The sequence below is a fragment of the Stylophora pistillata genome, chromosome 6, assembly GCF_964205215.1.
Source record: "Stylophora pistillata chromosome 6, jaStyPist1.2, whole genome shotgun sequence".
In the NCBI taxonomy this organism is placed as follows: Eukaryota; Metazoa; Cnidaria; class Anthozoa; order Scleractinia; family Pocilloporidae; genus Stylophora; species Stylophora pistillata.
Genome location: NC_142524.1, coordinates 16,839,961 through 16,867,074, shown reverse-complemented (window position 1 = coordinate 16,867,074; position 27,114 = coordinate 16,839,961). Strand labels below are relative to the sequence as shown.

Genomic DNA, 27,114 nt, shown 5'->3' with positions numbered 1-27,114 from the left:
AGCAGCTAATAATGAATTTTAGAAATGTGACAAAATGTAAAAAGAACATACACTTAAGCTTTTTCTCCTTTTCAAGAAACCGCTTGAAAAAGTTTAGTTTTATCTCTTGCCGTTTTGGGACGTTTCGGAGCTGGATTGGCAATGAATAAAGTAAGAGCGCCTAGATGACAGCGACGAACGGTTCTTCACTTGATTGTAAGACGAAACTAAAATTTCGCACGTAGCTCTGTTCGTTCCATGACAGAGATCGGCATACTACGTAGATTATTTGAATTTCTTCCACGAGAACAACCTTAAACGTTTGTCAGAGTGCATGAACCGTCTCACTATCTTTTTTCGTATGGTGTTCTTAAAATGGTAAGAATCTGCTTTGTTTTTTTTTTCTGCATATGCAACATGCAGCCTTTTCATGCTCGACATTCTTAGAAATTTCAACATTTAAAGGGCCAGGGTGCCGTCATGTTCATAGACATCAGTTGCAGTGTGTGATGAAGACCTATTTGACCTCTTCTGACGCAACCCGCGCGGCTAGAGTCATGCAATAACATTCTTGGAAAGTTCAACGTTTAAAGCGTGCTACCTTGCGTTGTGTTCATTGTTGACTATTGTTGTTTTTTGCCGCTTGTAATACCTTTCATGAATAGGTTATATCTTTAAGTTACTCACACGATCAAAATTTCGGGTTATGTTTTCCTTAATTTTAAGGCAAATGAGAATTCCAAGCAGAAAAAAGAGAAGTTCACAACCACCATAAAAACGATTTGACCAAGCTTAATTTGTCTTTGAGCTTAATTTGTATTTGAAATGCAGCAGACGGTTTACATACAGTTTTGTTACGTAATGATTGAATTTGTGGGTTATTTCCAACTCATCCTCTCTCTTTATTGCTTTTTACATCTTAGTATTTTAGACTTAACAAAGAATTAGCCCGCTGTAATTGGCTATGCTGTTGCGGTGTCCCTGCCATTTTTTTTTTTTTGTCATTTTTTGTCATTTTTATCTATTTATTTTTATTGTTGTTTCTTGGCGAAGTTAATAAATAAATTATTATAAAATGGCTTATAGATTTTGTAGCCCGAATTACCACATATTTATTGTGGCTCGTTGTTAAAAGTAAATAAGAATGTTACCATTGAGATCACGTGACGAGATGCTAAGGGGGGGGGGGGTGGGAGGGTGAGTTATTATTTTGGTCTAGCATACCGCTTTGTGAGAGTGGCAGTGGCAATAATAGTTCATGTACAGAAACCGGGATAAGGTCCAACAACGTGTGCCAGGAGTCTCGATCACTATTCAAATGGCTACTTGCAAAGCAAAATAGCTTTTTAGAACCGATTCTAGGAAAGTAGGAAGTAAGTGGTAAGTAACTGATTTCCAACGGGTTCATAACCCTGAATTACCGCTTTTTCTTGATAACAGGAGGGTGCGAAGGCAATGGTCACATTTTAGACCGAGCCCGCTAAACTTCTCTCTTGCCTAGCAGTTAAGTGATTTCTAAAAGGATCGTTTAAGCTCACAATAATTGTCTTCTCTTTGATTTTGTAACAGAGTAACTCGCTTAATTAATTGCTGATCGCATTGACTCCGCTTCACGCTTCGGGCGTTCATTCCTACAATTCACCACCTTTCCCGATCCTATGAGGAAGGCAGATGGTTAAATTCTGAACCTAAATTCCTTTACAAAGGTGTATTTTTTAGTTATTTTTCAGCATTGGGACATTAGTAACGACAAACGCATGCTCTTGAAAGATACTGTAAAGTTGGATGAGAGTAAGTCCTCACTGGTATTTGACTATTTCACAGCCGGTATCGCAACTGAGATGAAACTAATCAGACGGAAAGGCCAGTTACAGTAACACTAATGATTCTTTATTTTGATTGAAATGTTTTACTGATAAAAGCGTGAATGAAATGGAGGGGAATTAAGAGAAGAACGTGGAACAATCAAGATGGAACAATCTTGAATAATTACAAAAACTTCAGTTTCCTTAAAGCTATCTAAATTCCGTTTGGCTTCCCTTGTTTGTTGTTTCTTCTTTATGAGTGCGATTTGAAAACCCCTCTTAAGAGCGAATGTTACCAACGGTAAAACATTTGGTGGCAACAGCCAAAAAATCGATTCGGCTCATATTCTCAAGTTAGATAGGCCTTATGGTGAAACAAAGCACTGCATACTTCGTTTGGTTGAATATCGATTTATTTTCGAGAAAATCGATAATAACTGAATCTCGACCAAATGCCGCTTTTGAAGCTCAAAATTTCAGACAAATCTCGGAGCGTCACGCCATGATTTGAAAACACTTGGACCGATAAAAACAACCAAATCTTGAAAAACAACATCAATACATGTGTTGATAGCAATTTGAGCAATTCTTGATCGTTTATTTACACAATCTAATTGAATTTAACCGACCTTCTTCTAACGAGATTAAAAGTAGGTCAAAAGTAACCCGTTACTTAACTATGTGCTATACGAAATAATCGACTGTTAATCAAATTTTAAAGTTGGATAAAATGAGCTGATTTGACGGTGCCGTCAGTTATTCGAAAATGTTCACATTCACACACAAACTCAATTGTTTCACAGTTTACATCCAATCTACAGCTTATTTAACCTAACATCATCTTTCCGTCCATATTGCTGTATCACAAAAGGGGATTGCAGTCCTAAAATTGTTGCATTGCTCCCTCGACAGCAATAGAACTTGGCAGGATAGCCAACACAATGTTGCTAGTTCAGAAACATGTTTCTCACGTGCAGAATAACGCTAATTATTTCAAAACGAGGTCTCGTGAAATAAAACGCAAAAATAAAACATTGGACTATGAAGCACGTGGCTACAGGTCGTGTGTTACATATACAAAACAGGAGCAAACAATTATCTAACTCTGATCATAATTTAATGTATCATAATTGAATGTTTCATGTTACTTCGGGGACAAAGCTCATTTTAGGACAAGAAAAGAGCGAAAGATCTGCAAAGGGTGGCCAATTTACCACTTCAACTTGGTTGATATATCCAAATTATTTCGTTACTCCCACCGACGCAGCCCCAAACAGTTTCTTTCGAAACTATCAGCCTTTATTCATTTGCAATGGGCATAGCCCATCATACATGACTGCAGATGTGCGACAAAGAAAAGTGAAGTGTTTGAATATTTGTTTATTTAAAGGAAGTTTTATTTTAAAACCTGGCAAACCACAACTTTCGCGGAAATGTTTGTAAAAGCCAACGTTCAACAGCTTTATATTTATACTACTTCTTCTCCAGAGGCTACTGTGCCTTGTTAAGTTACTCGTGCTCGTAAGACTACGACCCAGGTAACACGTTCACATTTTTCACACCCACCTTTTCTCGGCAGCGGTCTGAAAAAAAGCTCACATCTGGAATAAAACCATTTCTGCCTTGTTAAGTTACTCGTACTCGTAAGACTACGACCCAGGTAACACGTTCACATTTTTCACACCCACCTTTTCCCGGCAGCGGTCTAAAAAAAGCTCACATCTGGAATAAAACCATTTCTGCGTATCTCGGAACTCAAGAAACGCTACGAGTAATCATTGTACCAGCTGACACAGCAGACTCGAGTGCGAGTCGGTATACCTACATCAAAAACTTGCATTTTGGAAACAGCGGCTTTGAAAAATCAACTCAACTAGTTAGTTATTTAGTATTCTTGCCCAAGAAGGTAACCAAGTAGTGATCTATCCCCCCCAAATATGGTCGGGTCCAAAGCCATTATATGGCAAAATATAGAGAGTGGCTGATGCGCAATTTAACATGAGCAGACCAGAATGTTCACGCCCATCGGGAAAAGATTGACATCTAGATTTAACCAGGAAAAAGAAAGTAAACAAATCCATATTGTGTCTATCTCCTTAAATCCTTCCTTCCAAGATAATAAATTTAAGAAGTGAATGACTACTTCTTATAGAAGTCCAAAGCCAATCAATGTATCATATGGCGATATATTATTGAGCATGGTTTGATATATCAGAAGGAACTCTGCGCCTCGAACTAGAGCCTCTCGTTCACCCCAAACCAAGCTTTGCACTAAGCGAGGGACAAATGTATGTCAGCAGGAGGAGAGAATATGGTTGCTCGGCTAAGAACTAGGTCAACTTCGTCTTTTGGCCCGGAAAAACCGAGACTAGCGGAATTACTCTCAATCTGGCCGCCTTGAACAGGCAAGAAGAGGTATAATTACTGTTTCCTGTTTTCTGGATCGTCTGTCGAAGTCACAGTGTACTGTTACTATAGTTTTTAACAAGCAGCAGATATCCTTATGAGGAGAATGACACGTAATGCTGTTGCAGAGTTCATATCTTTTCTCTTTTCATTTTATTAGTAAACGAAAATGCTAGTTTCAAGGTAATTCATATCAAACTGTTTCCCCACTGCGATGGACATTTATTTTTGTCGGTTCCAGCCTGGCGCGGCCGCTAACCCAGATGCCCTCCTGAGCAAATTTTGAAAATGGCGGACAAGCCAAAGAGAACCAAACATAAGAAGAACATAAGAGAACCAAAGCGATTCTGCAACGAATACTCAGCATACACCCCTGTTAAAAAGGTCATTTCACAGAGAAAAGATACAAAATTGTATGATATTGAAGTCACGGAGGTTGACAAACCCAACAAGAGAATGAAAATTCACTAGATTGGCTACAGTACACGCTTCGATGCACTCATCGAAGCGTGTCCTTGTAGCCAATCTAGCCATTACAAAAGACCAAACAATACACAATAGCTAACCGATAACTCCTAAACAAAGAAAGAACAATGGTAATTCCCTTGTGAACCGGTACACCAGGACAGAACCCCCTTCGGGGACGGTGAAGCATCTGAATATTTTCCTTCGAAATTGTATAGATTAGTAGGCTGCAACAAAAATTTATTGGACGACGTTTAGGGTAAAAACAGCAATCTAACCTGAAAAAAATGTATTTATTCCGACTCTTTCGGAAAATAACTTTACAAATCTTACTTGTTTATCTCGTAAGTAAACGATGGTGAAGCGCTTTCCGAGCTACCCACTGCTTTCACTCTTAGAAAACAGGAAACGAGCAAAAGGAGGAAGGTGTGGCTGTTTTGACTAGCCATTTGACGAGGTTCAGTCTGCTCCTTGTTCGACAATTTACATATCAAAACAAAGGAAATTTGTTCCTCTCTTTGATTTTGGCGGTATATTTTCAATTTGCGCTTGCGTAAGAGAGAAATCGCCCAAGACTCCTTGCTCGGTCTTGTTTTGACCACGAACGCCTTCTTAATTTTGACGGACCCGCTCGGGAAAAGGTGAAAATGACGAGGGAAAAACTTTACTTTGTAGTACGAAAATACACAAAATGGAAGGCCATGATATTATAGTTCAATATTTCGGTGGTACATTGTTAACTTTTTATACAGAGAGTCGGCAAGATGATATAACATCCAAAAATCGCACTCGATTTGAGTGGGCCGATGAAGTGGGCGTGGTCACGAAATTCAGTAAGAGACTATTTGTACCCCGTGAGTTTGATATGTTGTAATTAATCAAACAATCAACAGAGATTAAAACAGTAAGGAGGAGGAAACAAATACGATTCAATTTTTCAGCGTCTTAAAAAATACTTGTAAATTATTTAAAATCCTTACCTCTACTCGAGGTAATTGTCATCTCGACCGGTTCCATCTTACACAAAGTAAGCACCAAGTGTTTCTATTGATATTCAGTGTGGTTTCAGCGATTAACGATAAAAACACCCCTCTGAATTTCATTTGATAGGTTTGACTGTAACTCATTTTGAATATTACATACCGTCAACAGAAGAAAATTTAGTAAGAGTGCAGGGAAGTTGAAAACTGTTGTAAAATACAGTGTTATTGTAGCAAGCAGAGGTTTTAATCACCGAACTAGGTTTATCTTTCGTTCTTTTTGTCCTAAAATGAGCTTTATCAAGCTAAACGATAATTTACAAAATAAAAATATGAACTCAATAAGGATCGGAGTTAAATAATCGTTTGCTCCTGTTTCCTTTATGTAACACTCGACCTTAGTTCCCGTAGCCAAGTGCTTCACAGTCCAAAGTTGCATTTTAGCGGAGTTGTCGATTTCTGTGGACGCTAATTTTGAATAAATTAGCGTTATTCCGCACAGAGAAACGTGTTTCTGAACTAGCAGCATTTCGCCAACACTTGGTTCACGGTTTAGTTAAAGACATATTTAAACAAAGATCTCTTACGTGAAGTAATTGCAGCCTCCTTTTCAACGAAATGGAAAGAGAGAAACCCTGAGATACGCTTTGTAAACAATCATTATCAGGATAGTTGACTATCCTGCCAAGTTATAACGCTATTATGGGAGCAATGCAACAATTTCAGGACTGCAATCCGCTTTTGTGGCACAGCAATATGGACGGTAAAATGATACAATATTAAATAAGCTGTCGATTGGATGTAAAATGCGAAACAATCGAGTTTGCGTGTGAATGTGTACATTTTCGAATAACTGACGGCATCGTCAAATCAGCTCATTTTATCCAACTTTAAAATTTGATTAAATCGCACTGAATCATTTCCCCAAAAAATCCTTTGGAGATCGAAAAGAACCACACTTTACCTTCCAAAAGCCAGATTTTCAGTCGATTATTTTGTATAGCACATAGTTAAATAAAAGGTTACTTTTGACCAATTTTTAATCTTGTTAGAAGAAGGTAGGATAAATTCAATTTCGTTGTGTAAATAAATGATTAAGAATCGCTCAAATTGCTGTCAAATTATGTATTGATGTTGTTTTTCGAGATTTGGTAGTTTTTATCGGTCCAAGCGTTTTCAATTCGTGGCGCGACGCTCCGAGATTCGTCTGAATTTTTGAGCTTCAAAAGTGGCATTTGGACGAATTTCAGCTTTTGTTGATTTTCTCGAAAGTAAATCAATATTCAACCAAACGAAGTATGCAGTGCTTTGTTTCACCATATTTTGAAAATGTTCGATTTTTGGCCACATTTCCTCTTCATTTGCAACACAAAGATATAGTCCTAATGTCCAAAAATCTGCAAATGTTTTGCATATGATATAATGAATAAGCCATCAGAGAGAAACTTCCACAAAAAGACTTTTTCTTGCCTATAAAGTTCCAGATCTCTGAGAATTCCAAGAGACACGTCCGCGCAAATGCAGGTGCTTGGTTTTGTACAAAGAGCTTTAACGATTTTCCAATGCGTGGCTAAGATTATCGCTGGTACGTTCTGCTCATTCCACACGTAGAGTTCAAAGAAACATGCAAAAAATTCTGTATATAATTTTTTTTCTTTATTTCTATTTTTTTTAAATTCTCCTTTATTCCTGTTTCTAAAAACACGGAGATCTGTTTTCTCTATAATTTTCTCTTTCTCGTATTCGTAATTGGTTGCAAAGCTCAACGTTAGAACGTTATCATAGTATAACGAAAACTCCTGAAATATTCTGAAAAATTGATAAACTGTTGGTAAAAAATATTTTGACGAAACATTTGTCAAAATATTTTTATGTATTTTGATAAAGCTCTAACATTGAACTTTGCAATCACTGTTTCTCCAAGTCTCTTCTCAAACATATTCACAATTTCCCGTTTATTTATATTACACTATTTGACTCTAGGTCCAAACTTGCATTTTTACACTGAACCGCTTAACTTGCGCAGTTTTTTATCAAACTATATTTTGAATGAATAAGGGGGTCCGCATTAGGTAGCTACGTTATGCGAACCACACTCAAATAATATCGACTTTTTTCACAAAAAGTAATTTGGGAAAGTATGTCCTGTCAGCGAACTGATATAGCAGCTCATTTGAACAGTCGTACAGTTAGTAGAAGCTTGATTTTCAATCTACCAGGTCGTGGCCACGCCATAAGAACCTACACATTTCATATTGTTTTCGCATTAGTGCTATCTACGAGTTCATTTGCCCTCAGGATCCTTCCTATAAAGTCCAGGCTCTTAGAATACATGATTTTTTTTTTCTGAATCGTTACTCGCTATATGTCGTGTAACCGTCGTATGAGTTAACCGTTGAAAATTATCGGACAATCGATATCCTTAGTGGGGGCGGAGAGTTTTCCTTCTAAATTCCGTAGACTATCAGTAGTTCAGTTTTATTTATGCTGCGACATGCTCTGGCGTGTTCCTTCCATGTCTTGTTTTCTACTTGAATGTAAACCTTTTATAGCGCTGTGGAAGTTAAGGATGAAAAAAAAGAAAACTTAGCAATTTTTAACTAAAACTTTTTAACTAACTAAACACTTCAACATCTCCACATTTTTGCCCCACGGCACATATATGGTTTTGTATAACTGATTCACCTGAAATCATCACGACTCTGTTACGATCTACCGAAACATTTTCGGGCTTCATCAATAAATTTGTATTTCCGACCCTTTTCAAATTCTAAACAAAACAATAAGTTACGTCAAACCATTTTCCTTCATTTGAAATTGAACCTTGCCAACAGGGTAAAAACGTGTAAAAAATTATTTCCTGAATACTTGACTACAACATTTGACTGAGATGTCCTTATTTGTATTTAGTCTCGGGAAGTGGAGGCGAGGTTGATACTGAATCCCCCATTGATCTTCCATAAAGACCTTGTTATTAAGGTAATCCTTCTCAAGTCAGTTTTGTGACTGCACTGCTTTGAAGTTTTTTTTCCAAAAACACATAGAAATCGCATTCGACGTCATCAGATATTTTCTGGAAACTTCATCTGCGTCATTAACATGGTTAGCCTTACGGATAAGATCTACACGTAAGATCCTCCCCTGATTTCAAATATTTTCATGTTCTTTCTCGCTTCCTCATGGTAACTTATCAGTACTCACCTCCACAGACTTTCTCTTTCGTAACAGCCACGATCGTTTTCAAAGTCTTGAATGACCGGGCGGTTATGACAGCCCTGCGAGAACTCGCAATGCTAAGAAGCTCGCTTCTTTTCCGCATGAAACCGACTCCTACCACCACAATATGGACACCCCTTTTTTTCAACTCGGCGGCTTCCTTGGCTGTTATTGTTGGATTTCGTGAAATACCATCTGTCATCACCACTAAGAACTTTGGAATGTCTGCACGGGCGGTACCCCCATTTTCTTTTTCAACAAACAGTTGTTCTCTTGCCAGCTTCAAGGCCCGGTCGGTGTAGGTTGATCCTTTGGTCCATTCCATGGCGTCGATGGCTGCGTTAAGGTCATTCTTTGTATAGTGCTCTTCGAAGTTGAAAATTATCTTGGCCCGGGTGGAGAAGAGAATCAAACCCACGTGAACGTTAGTCTGCGACACTTTGAATCGTTGTAATACTGCCTTTATGAACTCTTTGGATCTTCTGAAGCCACTTAACTTCACACTCTTAGACGCATCAACCATAAAAGCAATGTCAGCTCGCTGACTACAGACTAAAACAAGAGAAAACTCCATAAAGATTGAGCCACAAAAACGGAAGTTATGTAAAACTCTTAATAAATTATGCAAATCAAGTGGTGAACACGATCCACTAAAAAAGCCCGCGCCGCCTGGATCTTGGCCTATTGGAAGAAGAGACACCAAGCACTCTTGACTCACCTCTGATCTTGCAAATGAAAGGCAGATGATGTAAGCAGTATTCATCCCTCCATTTTCCCCAATGCGGATCAGTAGTAATTACAGCACAGTCTTCTTCCCTGCCCCTATGGCGCCCTGAAGGTTCCCCTGGAACCCAGCGTTGAATCGCTAAGGATTTGCCATCAGTCCAATTGAACTGTCCTTCTTTATTTACGTCTGAAGCTCCTATCCACCATTTGGAGTAGCCATAGTAGTATCTGAGGAGGCGCAGTTTCATCTCGATGTATTTGTTCTCTTTTAACGTACGAATACTGGCCAAGTGGCCTCCCTCTACGTCACGACAGTATATTTCCGCTTCTGGCCACGTAAGCATCTCGTACTGAATGAAAAAGAACTTGTATATGAAAGTCCCCTGATCGAATTCTGAAATCGAGAAGGACCTCTTGACATTAGGAGAAGTCGAAAATGATCGAAATCGTGAAATGATTCAGGCCACTAAGTTTTTGCGATGATTTGAGATATTGTATTCAAGCTAATAACATTGATGTCTGTATTCGAGAATACGTCTTTCGAACCAATTTTTTTCCACAATGCTAAATTGCCGTTAAAAGAAAAACTCACCATAACCAAATCTTTTATCCAAGAGTCTCCTAGGGATACCTGCGCAATAAACAAAAAGACGCCGTTGATTACAGACAATCGGTAACCAGCATATACTTTCACGTTATTTGATTCAAACTTTGGACACAAACCCTCTCAACACCTACATCAAAAAAGATTGTAAAGAAAAACCTCCGGTGGACGCAAAGACATATCCAAAACCATTGTTTTTAAAAGATGAAATCAAATCAAAAGGTCAAAATATCTTTCCAAGAAGAGACCAGAAGGATTTTTTGCACTTGGTAGATCCAATAATGAGAAAACTCAAGGGCTTGGAATTTCAACATTTACGTCTTAACCCCATTCACCTTAGAACCTCGTATCGATATTGACCTTGATACTCACCTTCAATTTTGCAGATGTAACCTTTCGGATCATAGCAGTCATCTTCCCTCCAATCTCCCAAGTCACCAGTGGACTTCATTGCAATACAGATTTCATATTCATTAAAGAGTTCCGTGTTGGCTTCGCCAGGTGCCCAGAACGCTGCGTCATATCTTCATAGAATGAAGAGTACAATGGAAGATAATTAAATTAATGAAATAACAGAGAGATTATATATTATCGTTGGCCCATCTCGCCTCATTTAGCTAGGTTCTCAAAGAAGACTGACAATCCCTTTTAAAACTCCATGTTTAACAAACGTGTTCCATCTGGTTTGTGTTCGGGTTCCCCTTATTTTTATTATATAGCGACCCGCTTTTTTCTTTCTCCTTGGGGTTGAAGGTACTTTCTTTGAAGGTACTTTCTTTTCTCTGAGAAGGCTACGTTGCCCTTTAAAGCGATATGTGCTTGGATCATTTAGACAGAATGCTCGCCTACTTAGTTTTGTTCTAATAGATGTTAATATACAACAGAGCTTCATCCTAAATGTAATTTGCATGAACATATGCCCTCCTCTCCGCTTCTCAAGGGGAAGGAACAAACACAGAGTCATACTAAGCGAAGATTGATGGGTTTAGTTATCTCTGGATCCAGAACTTAGAAATGAAGAAATCGACGCCAGTTAAGCGTGGTATGTACTCTTATCGACTGAGGCGCAGCATACTGTCTAAATGATCCGAAGCACGTATCGCTTCAAAGGGCAGCGTTGTCTGTACTCTTATCGATAAAGGCAAATTGGCCCCATTTGGGCCAATTTGCCAGTTGTGGTAAAATTGTAACTCGCCAATATTTCCGAGGCAGTTGTTGGGCACAACCAATTTTAAGTAAGAATCGCACTTTTATGCAATGCTGAAATTTAACCAACCTTAATGAACACTTCGGTAAAGAGGGAACGCCTAGAATTTAATTTATCACACCCCACTTACTGGAAAGTTTGTCCATCTACCCATTTGTAAGCACGTCCATCTTTATCTATTCCACCAAGCCAGAGCTGTTCTGGTTCCCTGGGGGAACTACTCAGAAGTTGAATTTTTTCATTCAAATATTGGTTTTCCGCCTCATTGGAAATGCTCGCCAAATGTCCGCCTTCATGCTCTCTGCATATTTCCTCGGCTTCGTACCACGTTCGGCTGTCATCGCTGGGTAGCACAATCTTGTATGTGTAGTCACCATTCTCGAACACTATGGTATGGGAAAAAGCTCGTTTTAACCATAATCATTATAGAATTACGTAAATGATTAACATGTAAATTTTGTTCTTTAAAAGTGATTGTTCATGTGACCGTTCTAAAATGCACGATTTAATAATTATTCTTTCAAATCGAGGTGAATAGTGGCTAAATATTTACTGAGCCGCGAAGCGGCAAGGCAATTCGCGAAAGCCACTATTCACCGAGATTGAAAAGAATAATTGTTTTAGTATGTGAATAGTGGCTAAATATTTACCGAGCCGCGAAGCGGCAAGGCAATTCGCGAAAGCCACTATTCACCGAGATTGAAAAGAATAATTGTTTTAGTATATACACACGAAGTGATCTCGACAAAATTAAAACGAAGCCATTTAAAGGCAATTTCTGCTTCTAAAACTTAGCGAAACGCGAGTTTACGCCCGCTAATTTGTTTTTCATATTATCCACTCGCTCGGAGGTGTACATTGTTTATTAGCCCGAGATAGCGAACCAATCAGATTGCTTGAAACGCCAAGATCACTGCGTGTGTATATACTAATTTTGTTTTTCACCGCTTTAGGTTTCGTTGTATCCCCTTTCCATGTTGTGTATACATATAATTATTAAATCAAGGAATCAAAGAAGCACTGTCTTTGCTTTCCCTTGTTTTTTGTTTTGTTTTGTCTTGTTTTGGTTTATTTGTTTGTTTGTTTGTTTGTTTTTCCGTGTCACAATCTCGCAATGAGTTAAAAGTATGGGCTCCGAATTCTGTTAAACCAAGAATTTGAAAATTGTCAGGCTGGGGACTTATAAATCGATTATCTACTAGCAAAATATATATGTTTGGACGTTCCGCCCAGAAAAAAAACCTCAGGAGAACAATTGATTTCATAAATCGTGGAGCGCTTTCAATTAATTTAATTTTCAATTTCAATTTAAGGAAGGACTCAAAATTTTCAATTATTTTAATTTTCAATTTCAATTTAAGGAAGGACTCCAAATTTTTCTTTTTTTGTTCTCTAATTTGTTTTAGACATTGTTTTGATTCGATATTTCGAGTACATCGTGCAGTAACAGATGTTGTTTGCTCCAGACTAACCAGCTCAGCTAAGCTGTTTTGCTCACAAAAACTACACAAGATTTATCTAGTAGAATTTGACAGAGAAGTAGCCAAATAAACAATTAAATGTTGACAGTCATTCTGGCCTCGTAACATTTACTTGATGAGGGGTTTGAAAATAAATGTGTTTTATGTTATCTCAGTGCCATACCTCCAGGCGGATAGATAAAACGATTTTGAGATAAATGCTACCAGCGACGTTGACCCTTATCTGAGATTTTCTGGGGACTTGCAGAGGGGATATTTATCTTTGGTCGGAATACTAGGATTTTTTTAAATGTGTGGGTATTTGTTATAATAATGACTTAGCTTATTTTAAAATACTGTTGGGAGCTTTTAGCCTTTAGAATCATTTACGCTATTTTTAACATTTGCCCGAAGTCTATGTTGAAAAGGTCCTTGGCCTTAACATGTTTCAAATTGTCAAGACCTTTTACTGTTTCAAGGTGTTGAAAATTATACATGCAAAGCAATCTTTGTTATCGGAAGCTTGGAACGTAATTTGTAACCTGTATGATTTAGCTAAACCAGTTGCGTAATAGTTGAAAGAGAAAAATAACGCTCCTACCCCGGAAGTAGAAAGATGCTTTATGGCGCGAAAGGAATTTTACACATACCTTAAACCATGAAATAGTTATCACAAGGATGACATAGCTTTCATTGTGATGCCAAGAGTTTTCTTCTCTGGTCTGCAAAAACTATTACGTAACGCTTTTTTCAGGGAGCAGTTTTCAAAGCACTAACATTTTTCAGCAGATCGATGTAAATTAACTTATCTTGATAAAGGTAATAAATCTTTAACCTTTAAATGATTTTCCAGAAAAGCTTTGTTGCATAGTAGAGTTAGGAGAGAATTTTCCTCGGAATCTCTCGTTTGGGAACTCTTTCTATTAGGATTTTTGGAAAGTCTCCCGCGGTCCAAACGATTGTTCTAATGCGCGTGTACTGCAATACGAACGCGTGGTTCTCCTAGTATAATGATCCGTAACATTTGGCAGTTATGATGAAGTCAGATGAAATTCAGTAAATATCTTGTAAGTGATGGAGTTTTTCATATTTTCTCTGTACACAGTGCGATGATAGCAGCAGGATTCCTACTGTGGCCCAGGTTTTTTGTAGACTTAGAATTTTTCTATTTTCGTAACGATATCCTCTTAAGATACAATGAAATATATGAAGTTCATATATTTTGAACCGCGGTATTAGATACATATGATGTACGATCCTCGCAGTAGATAGCGCTATTTAAGCAACAGCGAAAATCAGGCCTGTACGGGATTCGAACCACTGACCTCTGCGATACTAGTGCAGCGCTCTACCAATTGAGTTAACAAGCCAACTGGGAGCAGGCCGTTAAGTTGATTCGTTATAAACCCGTGAAAGTGATAAATGAGATACAATGAAATATATGAAGTTCATATATTTTGCTATTGCTTAAATAGCGCTATCTACTGCGAGGATCGTACATCATATGTATCTAATACCGCAGTTCAAAATATATGAACTTCATATATTTCATTATATCTCATATATCACTTTCACGGGTTTATTACGAATCAATTTAACGGCCTGTTCCCAGTTGGCTTGTTAGCTCAATTGGTAGAGCGCTGCACTAGTATCGCAGAGGTCAGTGGTTCGAATCCCGTACAGGCCTGATTTTTTTCAGGTCTGATTTTCGCTATTGCTTAAATAGCGCTATCTACTGCGAGGATCGTACATCATAGATATCCTCTTAGTTCGAAAAATTGCGCGAAAATTATACCTAAACATTTTCTCGTCTAACGTATCACCGTAGATTACCTGCACTAGTAACGTATCATCAAAGAGAATATCCGTCCTTTTTAAGTCGAAATGTCTTGGTGAATAAAGAAATAAATCTTTAGTACGATCGTCGAGTAAGGAAAGATGTTAATTATTTGCCAATTTGTGTCAACACTTGAATTAAAGTTCAAAACGTTCCCACTCTCGCAGTCTCAAATAGATTAACAGGAAAACAACGATCAATTTACCAGAAATTAGAGAAAGCTCCTCTTCTTTCAACTGCAGAACTGCATTCGTTTTACTTTGAATCCTCTTTCACTCGTTTACACTGTTTACACTTTCTCTCTTCTTAAAAGCAAGTGTTTGTATTCCGTCTCATTGCCCAAATTGTCGCAGTGGGAATTTTGCAGTCAAAACGATTGAAATCCTACATCGAGGCGTGGAAATCTCTTTTGAGATACTATGCTCACAGCTATACGCAAACGGTTCTAATTAGCCTAACTTTTAGGAAACTGTAAACGTGAGCAGCATCAACAACTACATACAGCTCGCAATCCGTGATAATTTTGGGCTTGAGAGCCATAGGAGACCAAATTTGAGCCAAGACGCTGATAACTCAACTTATTTAGACTTTTCCCCCGTTTAATTTGAGGTTAAAAAGTAATTCAGTGAATTAAATAACCGTTTGTTTTTTTTTAGGATAAAATAATGAGAAATAAGTCCTACTTACGAAATCCTTTGCTTCCAGCCGAGACTAAAGAACAAAAGCAAACTAAAAGGAGTGTAGGGATGACCAAAGTCAACGAGTTCATCTTCTCTTACTCAGTCAATCACCTGAAAACGTGACTTGCTGATAACTTCGTGGCGAGGACTTACTTCTATCGATCAATACCAGGCATTCAAATAGCTTTTCACTGCCATCACCAGACGCAAGATGATCCTTTGAACGAAACGTGTCTATAAATCTGGCAGGCACAGTTTCGTCATCTTTATTGAGTTAACGTTAAGTGCCCACTTAGGAAAGTATTCTTAAGATGTTTTCCGAGGCATGGAAATTAAATATGACGTTATTTTTGGAACGCTTTTAAGTAAGTCCGCACTTTCTCATCAATATGACAAGCCAGATCATATCTATATCGGCCTCTCGATGTTTTAGTTCCTTTGAAAGCAGAAGCCGTTGTTTATCTCGATCTTTTCAGACATAAACATTTGTTGATCTGCTTATCATCATTGCACAATGTAAATCACACAGTGGGTTCGTTTTGGTGAAAATTTTTTCGTAGGGTGTAGTCTAAGATGTCAGATTTGGTAATTTGCACCAGATAGACGTTCCTAAACTTTTAACAAGGCAGGCTGGTTCAGACTGCCTTGTGCCCGAGTTGTTTGTTTTAAAATTTGCTTCTTCGAAATCTCGCGACACCACGTCTGAAATGGTGGATTTCCCGTTGTGACCCTTCCATTTGAGTAAACTGGTTACTGTTTAGTTTCACCAAATTGAAAAGTTTGAAAATATATAAGACCTGTTCTGTACGTCTGTATGTTCTGCAGTGGTTGCAAATCCAGCGGGCAAAGGTTACCTTGAAACATTATTCAAAAAGGCTTTAATTGCTGACGTTTTTGGAAAGAAAGACCGATGAAATGTCAACAAATTTAAGAAACACATCGCTTTTTAAAAAACCATGGGGTAACGTGATATTAAAGTAAGAGGTGATCTGAACTCTTTTAGACAATCTTCATTGTCTAAGGAATATTTTGCCAGATGTTAGCAGCCCCAGAAAGCTTTGAACTGATCACTGTTGTTGTTGTTGTTCTCTATCAAAAGCCGCGAGCCTTGATTTGCTACCTAAGTCCAGCTGTGCGAGCACATATTTTAGAATGATTAACGAACTCTCATTGATTTGTTCTAGCTTTGTTTCTTTACAGTTAGTTGTGGTTTCAAGACGGGAGCACCCTTGATCGTTCAAGCGATAATTTCTTATGGTTTAGTAAAAATGGTTGCATACAGCTAACATCCAAAGCCATGCAAGACTCTCCAGCCACATAAAGTTACCATTAGACAAGAGAGTTATTTTCCATGATGTTAGAACGCTTTGTTTCATTTGTCTTATTCAGTTGGGCTGACCTCATTCCGGAAAACCATATGTTATACCCTGAAAAAATGTTTGTTATTAGAAACTTGGAGAGGAAGGGGCAAAAAAAAACAAGAGTTTAATTACAAGAACATAGACGAGTCTATCATCAATAAAAGGGAATCGTACACGTTACATCTACACAGACCACCATGACACTAATACGATTGTCGGTTCAATTCATAAAGAAAATACTTGAAGTCAATAGAGTTCTACTTGTCCTCGGTAATAGAAGCTTCAATTATCACGCATTAACTTATCTCTAAATTGCATCGGTCAAAAAAAGTGAAATCTCTTGCTTTATCTAAAAAAGGACGCTGTCAGGAAGAGACGAGCTTTTTGAAAAAACGAAAAAGAATTTTTCAGGGTTGGTATTTGTAAACTTTCTCTCAAAGAATCCACTGTACATCTTGCACCACCCGTTGTATCATGCTGCCCAAGAACAATATTTGTTGCTCCAAGCTTTCCAGGTGTTGTATTTGGGGGAGCGCCTTTAGACTTAAACTGGAGCCGCCGCAACATATACTTGGAGCTTGATAACAATAAGCTATTTTAGTTAGCTGTCTTGTTTAGTTGTAAACCCTTTGGTCCACCACTTCCCTACTAGAAAACATGAGAGTCATATTTTGGTCACGAGAGAAAATTAAACACTGAGAATTGCAGAGAAGCCATTTCGTGAGTAAAGATTACTCTGTTCTATTGTGTGCGTTGAATCTCTAACCCGTCCCAAGGTCTAGTGAGAACGTGGGATGCAATTTCACTATCCGTGAATGCCTAAAGTTATCACCTGACCATAAGATGTAAAGTCCTCAAGTGAATAATAGTCGTTTTTCCCTAACTAACCTGCTCAAGAGGTATTAGGGTAACTACTTGTTATCGGGAAGGGAATTTTTTGTCTTTTGCTTTAGTTCTTTTTGACTGTAAAATTTGGAAGTCATGTGGCGAAAATGGAAACATTATCATGTTCCCTTTTTAAATTTGCACTGCAAGACTCACACTGACACATTCTACCATAGAAAAAGCCGGTAGGCGGCCCGGTATCAAGTTGCCTTCTCTCTTTTGTGCCATGTTAATGACAGAAAGATATTTTTAGGGCATACAACATTGTGACGTTGGTAGGCCATTTTGTTAAAGTTATAAATAAGTTAAAAAAGGAAACTCCCACATCATGAAGTAATTTTAAATTTCTGCGCAGGCAGATGTTTACGCGTTAGACATGAAGCGGTTGTAATCATTCTAAGGCGTAAAAGCAAACGGCTGTAATATTCTTAAAACGCAAACACCAACCATCAATTCGTAGAGGAGACAGTCAGAACAGTTTGCTGAAACCCGAAAACTAAAACTCCATCAAAACACAGCATATATATGGGAAATGTGGTCCCGATATTGATTGAAAAAAAAAAAAAAAAGGAATGTGGCAGAAATGACAGCATGTGAAAAAAAGTCTTCATGTGAAATTGTGCTTTGTTAATCCCGTTCCAATTTCTAACAGTATATAGACAAGTCTATCTATACCTCAGTCATTTATCTGGGAAGACTACGAGACACTTTGTGCTAAACTTGAAATTTTGAGGGAACAGTTACTTCATTGACTATTTTAAGTTATAATTTATTAACTTCAGAAACATTACAAGATTTCAGAGCGTAGTAAGCGCGAACAAGAAGGGTTTGAATTCGGGCGTTTGTCAGCGTGTCGCAAGGTAACAGAAAACCAATTACGGATGTTCGATCTACTTGCGCCATTGACGTCAAAGAACTTTATTATTTTATTTTTATCAGAAGTGTGGGGACAGGAAGGGCAGATCTGTTTAGCTATCAAGATGTTTGTGATTAATTTGGTTTTGGAAATTTCTCGATGAAAAAGTGAACGGTCTACAAAAGTCTTGTGAAAACGCAAGGTCACGTGAATTTACACGTCAAAGGCTTCTCTCTTTCATCAAACATGTACCTTAAGCTATACAATACTACTACTAATAATAATAATTTATTTCTCATAGAACGCTATTTACAATGACAGATCAATAGCGCTTTACAATTAATATCTCTAAATATTAATATCTCAACTAATTAAAAAATAATTACATATTACAGTTAAATTGGCTTTATAAAATTCATAACTTAACCGCTATTGAAAGGATTGCCTAAAAAGAAAAGTCTTAATTGAAAAATTTCTACAGATCGAATATTGCGTAATTGCAATGGCAGCTCATTCCATGAATGCAGTGTAGCTGCCTGAAATGCACGTTTACCCAGGGTTGCCAGCATTTTACCTCTTGGTGGCTCTAATAAAATACCTGAGTTAGATCTAAGATTGTACAAGGACTTGCGTTTGATAACTAAAAGATTGCTAATATATGCGGGTGCGAGGCCATGAATGGCTTTAAAAATATAATAATACCCTATAAATACCCTATTAATAATACATTAATACCCTATAAATAATACCCTATAAAGATTATTGACCTACGAGACAATTTAATCCAGCTCACGACACAATTTCTATTTGAAGCTTATAAAACAATTTTAGCTGGTTTAGCCTCATCACCTCCAATGTGCTCAGGCTGGCTTTCAAGAGGATGAGTTTTCTTAGCTTTAACTTCGCCACGTGTCGTTATTTCCTCTTATTTTCAATAGTAATTGTCTCGTTCTTTCTTTAGAAACTCTCTCTCAGACTAGAGTCTGAGAATGACTGATCAAGAGCTTTGAAAGTTGCCAGGTCATTCAAAACTTTAAGGATTGCTACACTATGGTCAGTGAAAAAAATACCATACTGCGTAATCCAGTTAAAACAAGAATTAAGAAAATAAGGTTCTAAATGTTAATCTTCATTCCTTTTTGATGTCGTCATTTTATTTCTTGTTACAGCTCCTAGCTGTTTTTACAAAAAACTGCTGATACAATATATTCATGATCCTTTCTTTTGTATCGAATAAATCAAGTTAGTTCAATGATTTTTTCAGTACAACAAAGAGAAGCGAGGGTGGTTTGAGATTTGTGAAAGAAAGGTTTGAAAACACTGCTACTATTCTAATCATTCAAGAGCTATCTGTGAAGCAATGCTAGAAAATTTCTCCACCGTATAAAAGTACTCAGTCAAAACTAAGAAAATTACTTTGGTGGGTTCCACTAGTTTCCAGTTTTCCTGTTTCCTGTATTTTATGGCATTTATCAAAACTCCAACTTTAGGGATTAGTGAAAGTCACGCCACTTCTTTCTTGCTTAAATTCGAAACTATAAACTCACTTCTTTATTATCTTATTATGACTGAAACTGAAAAAAGAATAGGGCGTTTCTCTTCAAAAAAAGTGTAATGTATTTTGGTCTCTAATTACTACGCATGTGATGGGCTCGCTGTATGACTTGGAAAGTGATTTCTGATGCTAATATAGTCACGCCTCGCTTTGATGCCGTAAGAATGAAGAATAGAGTTTATTACAAATAAAGTTTTTTACTGCATCAGCTCATAAGGCCTTGCTAGAAAATATAAATGGATAATATTTACGATGAGCCAAATCTAGAACCAGTTGTAGGTGACTTAGCTCTCGCCTTCCTTAACATTCACCATAGTCAGAGGCGGATCCAGGATTTTTGTGAGGAGAGGGTGCACCACTAAAGAATGGCGTAACTGACTGGTGACCGGACGTAAACAAATTGTAATAGCGAATACGAAGAAGACTTTTGCCTAGGCAATAACATAATATGAACTGCTGAGAATACATATCAAACGATACAGTAGAATACCACTTGTATTAGAAAGCCGTAGGTCATCTCAGGCGAGGGGGGTGCGCACCCCCTGCACCCTCCCCCTAGATTCGCCCCTGGTGGTTACTATATTTTACGATAAAAAACCTGACTTCTTGAAAATTAAGCTTAGTGGACGAAATATTTTGGCTTAATTCCTAGTAAGTTTGCACACCGACTTCTTCTTCATACAAAAGTGAAACGCTGCCAAATATTTGACCATTATCGACGTACCCAACAATTATGCTCGACTTCAGTGATTACAATGATACGGTTTGCAAGGGAGATATTTTTACTTATTAGTCAACAACAAACATATGAAACATATGTGTGAACTGCGATTATGAGACGTATATGAGAACGATCCTTCGCAGTAAAGCACTATTTGAGCAATAGTGGAAATCAGACCTGAAAAAAATTTCAGGCCTGTACGGGATTCGAACCACTGACCTCTGCGATACTAGTGCAGCGCTCTACCAATTGAGCTAACAAGCCAACTGGGAGCAGGCCATCAAATTAATTCGATATAAACCCGTAGATGATAAATCAAACAACAACAAACATATGAAACATATGTGTGAACTGCGGTTATGAGACGTATAGGAGAACGATCCTTCGCAGTAAAGCACTATTTGAGCAATAGTGGAAATCAGACCTGAAAAAAATTTCAGGCCTGTACGGGATTCGAACCACTGACCTCTGCGATACTAGTGCAGCGCTCTACCAATTGAGCTAACAAGCCAACTGGGAGCAGGCCATCAAATTAATTCGATATAAACCCGTAGATGATAAATCAAACAACAACAAACATATGAAACATATGTGTGAACTGCGGTTATGAGACGTATATGAGAACGATCCTTCGCAGTAAAGCACTATTTTTTTTCAGGTCTGATTTCCACTATTGCTCAAATAGTGCTTTACTGCGAAGGATCGTTCTCATATACGTTACTTATTAGTGTGGCTTAGACCTCAATTGGCCACTTAGGTTTGGCACGATTAAAAGAACCTCTTGAAATACATACGCTCATTAACAACTCGTTCCAATATAAATAGAGATTTATACTAGAGTGTAGTCACGTCTCGCTTTGACCCTGTAAGGGTCCTGCGAAAAAAGTCAAACGTTTACTCGTAAGGAACAATGTGCCACTCATCAATCACAGGTCAAAATGTGATTTGGCACACGGCATAACTGTTTGTGATCAACCTCCTCTACGGGAAAAAAGCGGGAGAACCACGAGTTACTTGGTTTCTAGCTCAGTCGTGATAGTGATGCATTGCAAAATAACTTAAGCGTTTGATTTTTGTCATGTGTAGGTTATATTCATGAGAATAGACAGAAACGATATCATCTAGATAAAAAGGACTAGCGTAGGTATGTACAGAAGTAGAAAAATGGACTATGACATTCATTTTTTTGTGGTCACTCGATAGCATCCAAAAGAAATTCTATGTGTTTTTGAATGTTGGTGATAAATGATTTCACATAAAAGCGGTCATTTGTTCTTTTTGACGAGCTTTTAAAATGTTTTTCTAGTCATGTAATTCCATCTAGGTTGTGTGAAAATAACCGAGTGTAACTAACTGAAAACTGAGGAAGCTCTGAGTTGACTAGGAGAAAAATAACATATCCAGTACTGTCGATGTGTAAGACCAAAAAAAGCACTTAGGATTCTGGAACATGTTAACCGTCGTTCTTCTCAAATTCTCGTTTTAAAAAGATTTAGAGTGTCAAGTAGTACGAAGACAAAACTTTTTCCACATTTTTAACCAGCACTAAACTATGTTTAAGGTTTCAACATAAGTGCTTTCTTTCAGTGTTGTTCTACATAAATACGTGTTCATCATTCACTACACTAACCCAAAAAAATTCTTAATTTATCTTGGGATGTCCAAAGTAGCCCTAAATAGTAAATACATGACGAGATGACCTTGGCATTAGCTAAATTAACTTGTCTGACAAACTTATTTTACTCCATTTGTTTATCCACTCAGCGGCGGGTTGCAGGTGTTTAAGTATAAGCTGCGTCAAAAGTTTAACTTATTTCGCCATTTCCGATCAGAACCCCTCTTATCTTCCTCTTAGCAGACCATGGATTTTTGGATTAAAGAAACAAAAACATAAACATTGGAGTAACATTTCGTAAGAGCCGAAAAGATCTGGTCTAAATAGTCAGTATGTCAGCATGTCACTCTCAGTGAGATAAGAATTTTAATACTTTCAATGTCTTAAATCGCAAAAAATCAACGCAATGTAATAATCCATTTAGTAAGGATTTAGATTGTCCACTGAAAGCAATTTTTTTTCTCTAAATTATCCTGCAACCTTTAGCTTATCGTCTACATGCCTTTAAAGTCAACTCAGGACTTATCAAATTGGCTCTATGTCGAGATAGAAATTTGCGACAGAGGCACATAATTGTCCATCGCCAAAATTCTTTCTCCACTCTGGATCCTAACGAAATGAACTGCACTTTGCATTTCCTATTCAAAGGATACATAAGTCATATCACTGACTAATCTTTTCTCGGATCATTTCCGCCAAAGCCATCGTGTAAGCTCAAAACCTTTGAGCCCCCTTAAGACTGAATTTCTTCATCAGTCGACCTCTGTTGTCTTTGTTGAGTATAAACACACGTGTGTGTCATTGGTCTCGCTAAAGCAAACTGAAATAGGGTTTGAGAATTATCCAGAACAGTCTGTCCATCAATAAAGGAAAACAATGTAGACCATCACTTTTATTCAAAATCTTTTAGCGCATCGTGTACAAATACAGCCCCGCCGACTGCATACTTGCCTGTGGGTGGGAACAGTAGGTTGCTTTCGTCATCCCTCAAACCTGCAAACCTTTACCCGCCTCTACGAGGGGTTGCTTTTATTTACCTTTGATTTCAAAATTTCTTGTTTTTTCTTTTCTTTTTTTAACGAGAGTAAATAGAAATACCAACGAGTGTAGCAACAAAAAGAAAGGCGACGAGGACGAAAAAGTTAAATGAACTAAAAACGTATGCTATAAATTGCGTGGCTCGAGCTTAGATGTGAAGGGAACAAAGCATGCTTTGAACAACTAGCTATATGTCCTGTCGTCAAATGACCGATTGTTACGATTATGAGTTATCAAGAAAAAAAAAAAGAAACGCTCCTAAACGTGACTAGTAGAGCTGTGTTGCAATCATAATGGCTGACTGAAGAACGGAACTACTCACGGTGGGTAACAAACCTCGCATATACTACTGTGTGCAGAAAAAATGCTAAATAAAGAGAGTAATGACAGAACATGAGTGTGACATGAGATTAATGACAAAGACGAGACATCCTGATATTCATACCTCGTTAAATAATGTGACTTAAGTGTACAAACTGTTGTTTTTTTTCTGTTCGTCTGGTCACTTCTTGTTTGATCTCGTACTTCATCTGAGATTGATTCACATTGCTCTTTGTTTGTGAGGAGCGAAGAAATCGCGCTGCATAAGTTCGAACGTTAAAGGAGTTGGTAAGGATATTTCCAATATTTTTTTACTGAAAAATTCCTATGGCATGGAAAATAAATCTTGAAATAACAAACATGATATTTTGAAGAAAATCCTTAGAGGAAGCAAACGGAACGACAAACCAAACAAGGTAAACGGAAACAACCAAACGGAACGACCATTGAATAGCTCGAGCTATTTTTCTAAAGGGAAACAAGCAGTGACAGTGCACCTTTAAGTCAGCTTTTTTTTTTACCTCTTTGATTAGATGCAGAACTGATTTTATGAAGATGGGACCGTTTTAAACACAATTTAGAAAAGCTAGTGAACTTATCTGACTAGAGATTTTGTGTTTAATCATGGAATTCTGGTTATGAAGAAAATTTCATTTGAAGTGGCAACGATACAGACAAAGCTACCATTTGCCATTTCCGCCCTTTTCAGCAGTACTGTTTATATGTAATTTCATCAAGTAAATTCATTGATTGCGTGCATTCTATAAAATTTAGTGCTAAAATGACCAACTCGTTAAACTGCTTATAATTGTCTGGTTTTTCTGGTGTACGGAACTGGACTGATCTGAGCAGATTTAGAAAGAGAATCTAATATTTGGATTAGAATAACACCCAAAGCTTGTTAAACACGTCCAGTTTTAAAAAAGGTTTAACGATCTCAGTTGTATGATTTTATTTTTTTCTTAAAAGATCTCAGAACATATGTCTCCTTCTCCTTCTTTCACGATGCTCAAACAATACTGCCAAACATATGACTTTCGTAACAGGACTCTCTAATAAAATAGTGCCTCTCTAATTTTTCACTAACCTCTTGCCCGAGATTTTGTATTCTTTTCAAAAAAAAAAAACAAGCGAGCCTGTGACAGCCGTCATGGAATTTCGAAGGATGAGATTAATCTGACTTGCATTTGATAACAAAAACTTGATATCTGTTTGAAGCTAAGTACTTGAATCCGGGTTGGAGGCCACTAGGGGTTGTCCCTTATCTCGAGGTAATCCCTGTTAATCCTTGGCGTCCTTCATTTTGAAATACTCGTTTAATTACAACTTACGGCTCTATTTACTCAAAGATCGAGGTTAACATTTTTCATTCCTCTTCAGCTCCATCAATAAATAATTCGGTGAGAAAGTAACCTACACGCAAAAAAAGGCACTGATATACTGTAGTGGGGGACTATACGCCCAACGTTCGTGTTGCTGCTTCTACATAAAGATTTCATCAAAACGGTGAATTCTCAGAAAATACGCGCCATATGCTAATCCATTTAGCACAAGAATCTGACAACTTAAAATAACTTTCTCATAATAGGATAATCTTTTCCGCCCTTTCATATCCAAGATTGTTTTGGAGCTTACTTCAATAAACTGAAACGGTGCCTAATTTTAATTTCGTTTTGTCATGTTTGAATATTAAAACTTTGTATTCTATACTTGAAAGAAAATTTCGAAGGACTGTGTTCGACTTTGACCATATTACCAAAGAGGTCAAGATTAAAACGGAAGTCGATGAAATGAGCTCTGGGAAAGATATTTCCTAAACCTAAACAACATAACCTGCCTTCTAAACAACTTGATTTGACAGAAAGCATATTGAGATTTTGGATAACCCCGCTGAAGAAGAATCAACATTTGATACTACGTGCAGATTTTCCCAAGTTTTAAAAACCTTTGATCATGTCTCGCTATCCAAATTCTTAACCTCCTTTAATTTATCAGTTGGATTAGAACTCGCGCGTGAGCGATGCCTTCTTGAAAAAAAATATAAGAGATCAAGTGGGTTTGAGGAATGACGTTCATGACTAACAAGAAAAACTCCTTAAAGATTTTCATCTTCATTCGGTAACTTCCTTTGTACGCAGTATATACTTCACGTGCTACGGTGTCCATACGAGAGATGTGGTGATTGCATACTGGCATGTGGGCAGTCTGCTTTGGCGGGATACATCCTTAGATGTGTCTCACAAAAAGGGCGTTTGAAATTACCGCATGAGTTGATTTTATTGATCCATTTTGCTGCTTTCTGAAGCCGAAAGATTTGTCTTCTCTTTCAATTCAATCTTTGCGCAAGTCTGTGTTTCGCGACACAAACATTAAAAAAAAATAGTAAGTGAAGAACTTGATATTCTACACTCCCTTTGGCTGGCTTTGCGTAAGCTGACCCAGCTTTGTGTTTTTGTAAAAGATTAGTCTCAGTCCAGGGGAAGCCTTAACCTACCGATTGATTTTCTCAAAAGAAGTTCCGTTTTATAGTTTTGGTTTTAACACCGACAGAGAAGATAACTGAAGCGTACACGTGAAAATGTTTAAATCATACACAAAGGACTTTATACCAAAATGAAATAAATCTAAGTTTTATCATGGAACAGAAATTAAAGTTTTCCCTTTGTATAAGCTGTGCCAAAGGTTGCTTAGCACACAATATCACGTGCAGGCAGCGTGGATTCATCAAATACAGAAGAGTAATTTTAGCAACCGAGATTTCCGGCACTACTTTCGCTATTCCACACTGAAAATGTAATGAAAAGGATAATTACTTACTGAAGCCGGGATGCTGCTGTTGTAAAGTTAAATGCAATAGTGAAAGGACAACCACCAAAGCTACTTGAGCGAGTTTGTTGTTAATACGAAGAGCCATTTTTCTCAAGCGGTTGCCACTGTATCCTTCCTCCAACTGTCTGACGATATACCCACGGACTTCCTTAAATATAAATATGTCTATCCTATTCTGTCAACTTGGTCACGCACGTGTTTCAGCAACCACGCCTTGGTGGTTAACCAAGGAATTCTTTGTTGTGTAAGAAGGTTGACCTTTCAATAAACAGAACTCCCATTCGCCGATATTTTTATCCTAAACAGTAATTCCTTTCCTGGCCGAATAACAAGCAAAGAAAGGTGCAATGTACCAGTTGGGTGTTTTAAAGGAAAGTGATAAAATTTAAGTGTGAGACATTCACACAGTTTCTTTTGTTCTAAAGTTTATTTTGATAATTTTAAGGATTAAAGGATTTTTTCGATCTAACATGATTGTAAGTTACGGTATTTATTCACGCTGTAAAGTGTACGCGAATAACTGCACGCTTTGTTAAAAATTTCAGGCTTAAGAATGTAGCAATTAAGC

The 27,114-nt window shown here is 37.6% G+C and overlaps 1 protein-coding gene across 2 annotated transcripts; it reads right to left on the bottom strand.

Annotated features, from left to right (window-relative positions):
• Window positions 1-7,269: 7,269 nt before the first annotated feature.
• LOC111324039 (macrophage mannose receptor 1) lies at window positions 7,270-26,954 on the bottom strand. 2 transcript variants are annotated; one of them, XM_022927522.2, is made up of 7 exons: window positions 26,535-26,954; window positions 11,519-11,774; window positions 10,554-10,705; window positions 10,170-10,208; window positions 9,570-9,971; window positions 8,837-9,403; window positions 7,270-8,189 (listed from the first exon to the last, which is right to left on the bottom strand). In XM_022927522.2, exons 1-7 carry the CDS (start codon window positions 26,629-26,631, stop codon window positions 8,182-8,184), a joined length of 1,521 nt encoding a protein of 506 aa, XP_022783257.1. In that variant the 5' UTR covers window positions 26,632-26,954; the 3' UTR covers window positions 7,270-8,181. The 2 variants fall into 2 exon arrangements, with proteins under 2 accessions (XP_022783257.1, XP_022783258.1); XM_022927523.2 differs by lacking the exon at window positions 26,535-26,954 and adding an exon at window positions 15,373-15,533.
• Window positions 26,955-27,114: the final 160 nt, after the last annotated feature.

Bases quoted from the DNA above. Each gene is read 5' to 3' on its own strand.
- LOC111324039 (XM_022927522.2), bottom strand. From the start codon at position 26,631: ATGGCTCTTCGTATTAACAACAAACTCGCTCAAGTAGCTTTGGTGGTT. The intron at 10,706-11,518 runs GTAAGTGGGGTG...CATTCTATGAAG, and splicing joins GTAGATGGACAAACTTTCCA to ATATGACGCAGCGTTCTGGG. The intron at 9,972-10,169 runs GTGAGTTTTTCT...TCTCGATTTCAG, and splicing joins GGATAAAAGATTTGGTTATG to AATTCGATCAGGGGACTTTC.